At 44.3% G+C, this 6,000-nt stretch overlaps 1 protein-coding gene across 2 annotated transcripts in view; it reads left to right on the top strand.

Moving 5' to 3' along the window:
• adamts10 (ADAM metallopeptidase with thrombospondin type 1 motif, 10) overlaps positions 1–5,451 on the top strand; it is a 55,843-nt gene extending 50,392 nt beyond the window's left edge. For both annotated transcript variants that reach the window (XM_087830665.1, XM_087830666.1), the window contains 2 exons: positions 712–877; positions 2,801–5,451. In XM_087830665.1, the coding sequence (XP_087686791.1) occupies positions 712–877; positions 2,801–2,910 (276 nt within the window). In that variant the 3' untranslated portion in view covers positions 2,911–5,451. The remainder of the gene's footprint in view (positions 1–711; positions 878–2,800) is intronic.
• The last annotated feature ends 549 nt before the right edge of the window (positions 5,452–6,000 follow it).

Raw genomic sequence — 6,000 nt, forward strand, 5'->3', positions numbered from 1 at the left:
TGCAGAATAGTTGTAATTCATCCACGTCGGAGCGTTTCTTTTTTATCGCCTGTTTGAGGACACGCCTGAGTCACTCCAAAACCTTCATTTTGTTGTTTTAGCCATTTCTCCCATCGGCGCCGTTTGACCCGGTCCCTTTCTGATTGTTGAATCATGAACTCTGAGTTGAACTGACGCAGGCCTGCGAGGTTCCCCGCCGCTCCATTTGTGGATAATGGTTCTCACTGCAGTCCCAAAACCTCCAGACTGTGTTTTTAGATTGTTGTGTGTCTTTTAGCTTCAGTTTAAGTGATTTTTCAATTCGGCACGTCTGGCAGTAATCGGGTTATAGCCGCAGAAATGAAACTCAAATTTCCCAAAAACATGGTTAATCACAGTTAAGAAACTACCTTTTCACATGAAGCCAGGTTGGTTTAGAAAGCTTTTTATTGCCATAATAAATTAAATCATCCTTTAAAAACTGCATTTTATGTGTTTTTGTTTATTTTGTTACTAATGTTAAAATTTGTTTGATAATCTGAAACATGTAAGAGTGACAAATATGGAAAAACTGGGAATCAGGAATGCTTTTGTGGCCCTGTGTACACTCGTACAGTAACTGTCTCTTACATACACTAATATTGACGGCGATATCGATCTGACTCATGTCTTTGTTCTCAGTGAAATGACTGCAGTTGTAAGCGCAGGATTCATTGTGTCTTTGTGCTGTAGTGTTCTGCAAAGTGTGGTCTGGGTCAGGAGATGCGCTCGGTGCAGTGTCTGACCCACACGGGACAGCCCTCCAACGAGTGTCTGGATCATCAGCGGCCTGTAGCCATGCAGCAGTGCAAGAGTAAATGTGACACCAGTCTGCCCGTCAGCATAGAAAACCCTGAAGGTGAGCGCTTCCTGCCTTCTTTGACTGTCCTGCAACGTAATGTTGAATAAAACGAATCTTCTTCCTTTAGCAGTCGCCGCAGGAAATCATCTGCGTCACACTAACCCTCCTTCACTTCAATAAATCTTTTCCTCCTGGTTCACAACATCTTTAACGTCTTTAGTTAAACATGTCCGTCATCCCTCCTCTGCACCTCTCAGCCTTTCAACTGTTCAATTAAAGAAACTGGAACAAATGATGTGCTTTAGTAACGAAAAGCCTAAAGAACAAATCTGAAATTGTGACGATGAGCTGTGGGGAACGTGGCAGCCAAATGCAGTTAAGAAAATTAAAGCATAATATGTTCCAAAAACACAAGCAAACATTTTCACCTCGAGCGGAAATATTAGTAAGTATGTGGTAATGTGGACAAGGGAAGAACGAGGCGCTAAATACAAAAGGTAACGAGGCGAGCAGAAAAAGGCGGCGAGCACAGTCGAAACAATTAGACGAGTGAAGCAGAAATACAGCAAAGTCACAGCAGACTACCAAAGTAAAACAGGAAGTGCCTAACCTGGGAGGACGGACTCGCAGGAACAAACTTGGCACGAAAGAGGAAGAAAACAATAAACTAAGCAAAATAAATTTGACTCAAAGTAACCAGAAACTGAAACAGGAAGTAGGGCTTGAGGTGGCAAACAATAATAAACAATAATAAACAATCTGCAGCACAACTTTAAATAACAACGAGCATTAAAATATATTTTTTTAATTCGTCTTGTGTAGATTTAAGTGAAAGCACCCGAGTTAAGTTTCGCTTGTTGTGTTTAGCTTCAATCTGTTGTGCTGATCTTGTTCATTTAAGTTAAACTGGTTGACCAGTTAGCAGTGGTACCAGCTGACATGGTGTAATTGGATTACACCATTTTCAGTGTAACAAGAATCAGAATCAAAAGAGATGCTAATCGTGCTAAGGGCGAGTGGACCAGCGGCCCCCAACCCCTGGGTGGTACCAGGCCGCCAGAGTTGAGGCTCGGGTGTGACGTTTATGGTTTCCAAGGTTTTTTTTGGTTTTTAGCGCTTTTTTATGTTTATTGAGATTTTTTTGATATAAGAGAGAAAAAAAAGACACAAAACAAAAAAACAACAGACAACACAACAGCAAGGGCTAAGACACACAAATAAGACAAAAACTACTTCAACACTGGCAATAAACAGAAATAAAACGCTAAGGTGGTAGGCTGAGTTATTGGTGATCGATCAAACAGGGCTTTGTTTAAATACGTGGTCTAAAAAAATTTTTTAGTTTTTATCGTTGACTCGGTTTCCCCGGGTATTTTCCGTGTGTTATAAATAAATCTTCTTTTTTTGGTGCTGCTTTGATTTTGTTATATTGATCCGCGACACCTTAAATCAGAATCAGAAAGGGTTTTATTGCCAAATGTTGAGCAGGTTTACAACGTTAGGAAATTGCTGCGGTACTTAGTGCAAAACATACTGTAAGACAACACTTAAACAAAAATAAAAGTGCTAAGCAGGTAGATGTTAAAGGCTGGTCCGTGAAAATATGGTCGGACATAAACCGGTCGGTGGTGCAAAAAAGGTTGGGGACCCCTGAAGACTACAACTTTAGACAACACCAGGAAATAGAAAAACAATGCAAAAGCACGCAAAGCATGAAAGATGTTGAATAAAACACAATAGATGGAGACAGAATTTGAATAAAATGTGTTTTTTGGGGAGACTTTAACGACGGACCAGCTGCTGAGATGACAGAAAGTGCAAACAAAGGATTGTTTAGTGCGAGAGAGAAACACACTTCTGTTGTGTTTCGCTTCTGCAGTGCGATTGAGCTTTCAGGCCGACGCATTAAGCAGTCGGGCTGAACGGTGAAAACATACAAAGATGACGCACCAATCAAGCTTTTGTCTGTCTCCCCCTCAGAGTGCAAAGATGTGAACACTGTGGCCTACTGCCCCCTGGTGCTCAGGTTCAAGTTCTGCAGCCGGCCATATTTCAGACAAATGTGCTGCAAGACGTGCCAGGGACACTGACGCCACGAGCGTCCGGCATCCATCTTTGGGTCCTGCACACTCACACAGTAAGCCTGAAACCCTCCCACTGAGCCTCATAGCAGCAGCCCTCACTCTGCCTCCGTCGCAGGAGCGTGGGATCTAACTGGGACGCATCACACGGACGCCCGGTCCTATATCTGGTCGGAGGAGCTGTTATTCTCCAGCCAGGACGCAGATCGGACACCTCTCCGGGCCGAGCTGAGTTCATACATTCCACTGGAGGGAAGGCTGTTGAGACCCGGAGAGGCAGAGAGACTGGGATTACCTCCCCCCCCTCTCTCTCTCTGTCTCTCTAAACTTTCCCTTTATTCTAATATTTTGGTGCTACTGTATTTCTCTTTGGCCACAGGACTGGTTGCAGTACTTTTGAACCCCGCTTGTTTGTTTGAGTGCCTGAAAAGTTTAGCCTTAGCTCTTGAACCTCTGTTAGGCGGTGATATTTGCTTAGTTAGTCGTTTTTCAGAAATCCACTTTGTAAAAAAATTATTTTCCGGAACATCCCCGCCCACAGAAAGAAATATGGTTGCAGGTAGATCATCTGCGTCTATGTTATCAGATAGCTTTTACTTGACCGCGTCGTTTTTATGTCGTTGCTTTGTTCCGTATCGGCGTATTCATCGAGTCCTCGCTGTTATCAGCTGAAGTATGAGCAGAGGCCGATTTGCACAAAGAGTTTGAGGACTTTTGTATTTCGTGTTCGTTTTCGTGTGATTTGACTTGATGTCTGTGTGGAGGCTATAAATGTCTCGCTGCGGTGAACGTGCCACGGTCTTGCCATGTCGCTTAGTTTGCTTAAACGTAATCACCTCGGCTGTACGACATCGCTTCTCTCGACGGCGCTTCGTCCACGAAGGATCCAAATGAAGGAAAATCCACTCGTCAGAGCGCGCGGCGTGTCACGGTGAGTCAGCGCTGCCTGTGGGAGCATGCACGGCGAGGATGAGATAAGACACCTGACCAGGCGGCCTTTCAGAGCGCGTTGTTATCGCAGGCGATTCACAGGCGGCCTTAAGCCTTCGTTCAGACTCCTGTGGGAGCAACGCTGACATCACATTTCTCAGCTCACGTGTAGTCATGTCACCCTCTCAGCAGCTGGCAGCGCGCCAGCCTCAAGCTTGCGTTGTCTTCCCCGTTGCAGAGCAGGATTCATGCATCACCCACTTTTCCAAATGCAGTTTCAGCTGCTTTTATATTACACATCACGCCGCCTCTTGTGGCTCAGCATGATTCATCAGATCTGACGGCATGAGCGTGACATGTGATGTGCTCTGAAAGCCCGCTGTGGTTCGACTCTTCGCAGAAGTCCCCGCCGGTCACGGCTGAAAGCAGCGCCACGTAACACTAAATGTCATCACAATGAGAGGAAGCTGCAGCACGTCTTTAATTGTTCTTCCCTTTTTTTGTTTTCTCTTGTGGTGCTCTGGTTTTGAATGGTGCTATCAACTGTTGTTGCCGGTTTAAACACTTAGAATCCGTTTGAGCCGTTTGTATTGAGTACTGACCTGCAGAGGTGGCCTGTGGCGTGCAGATGCTTGGGGTCCTGCACCTGCCAGGCGCCGTGTTTGGGTTCCTCTGATTTTTCATACGTAACGCTGCTTTACTCGGGCTGCGGTCGAATAGTCAGTCTTTCCTGGGAAGCGTCTACGTAGCAGCTGTAATAAGAGCTGCGGTGCGTCTTTATTACCTCATTTAGCAGATGAGTCCTTTTTTACACAGCCGGCAGAAAACGTAGCAGGATCAGAGCAGGTGACGTGTCCCAGCACGGTAGACCCACCTGCCCAGCATCAGGCAGCCCGCTGTCATGAATCCTCCTCCACATCTTTCCGTGACCTCATCATCGATGTCAGAAAAAAGTCAGCAGGAAGCAGGAACGTTTCCTTCTTCTTTTTCCTTTTTCTCTTCAGCTGTTCGACTGCAGCCTTCAGTGCAGCGCCTTCAAATCCCGAAGTGCAGCTCACCACATTTGTGGATCGTTTGAAAAACAAAACATTTTGATATTCAGAAAACTGACTTTTGGAGATCTGTGCACAACATGACCCTGCTAATCATCAGTGCCGAGGAACACTAAGTATATTTATAAGAAGCGCACTCGGGTATAACCAGTAACATTTGAGAGCGTAATTGTTGCAGAGAAGCTGATTTACACCTGGTACCGACTCGCACACGTGATTGTGTCACGGTGCAAACGCAGGTTAGCGTCACAGACGTAGTTCACGTCTAAATCGCTTTTAATGTCACGCGTGCACGAGCCGGCAGGGAGGAGAGCCGGCAGACGTTGAACGTTTCCCTGCATCGACATCACTGATACCAGGTGTTGCTGTGGAGCTATGTGGCCAATGACGAGAGCGCAAACCCGACTTATCTGATCCAAGAGGAGGGACAGTTCCAGTATTTGTTATTCTGTTTTACACATGCTAATTATAACACGACATGTACTGTATATTGTTTAATACTATAGAAGACGGATCCATTTGTCCCCCATGTAAATCTTTTGTCAAAGGAAATATTAAAAATGATTAAACGTGGTGCAATGTTGGTTGTAAGGATTTCTTTATTTTCTTATTATAATTTCAGGTTTCTGTCATCCATATTTGTACATATTACACAGCTGGACTAAAATATCACCGCGTGTCATCCTACCCGAGGTTTAGATCATCAGTTCATCTATTTCTGGATCTCTGTCACGGAAAAGTTGACATAAGAACCTCTTCCTTTTGTCTCAGTGAGACTTCACTCGTTCACAAATCTTTAAAATAAGGAAAATGGTGACGTGAAAGTTTCTCAACATTTTTATTTATTTAAAGGAAAATTTAGTTTGCTCAGATTCTTTAATACTAAGAAACGCCACGGCAGCTTAACTCAGCAGAAGTTCCATCCATTTTCCTCGTGTTCAATTCAGGTTTAATACAATAATCAAGTCTAAATAAAAAACTCCTGTGCAGATCCATAATAATAATAACTTTATTGATCCCTGTGGGGAAATTCCTCTCTTTAACCCCACTTCACTAACTCAGTGAAGCATGTAATGTAGGAAACCACATGACTCATGAGAACACATTTTACACCCGT

Source organism: Neolamprologus brichardi, chromosome 17 (genome assembly GCF_056152115.1).
Source record: "Neolamprologus brichardi isolate AB-2024 chromosome 17, ASM5615211v1, whole genome shotgun sequence".
Lineage (NCBI taxonomy): Eukaryota > Metazoa > Chordata > Actinopteri > Cichliformes > Cichlidae > Neolamprologus > Neolamprologus brichardi.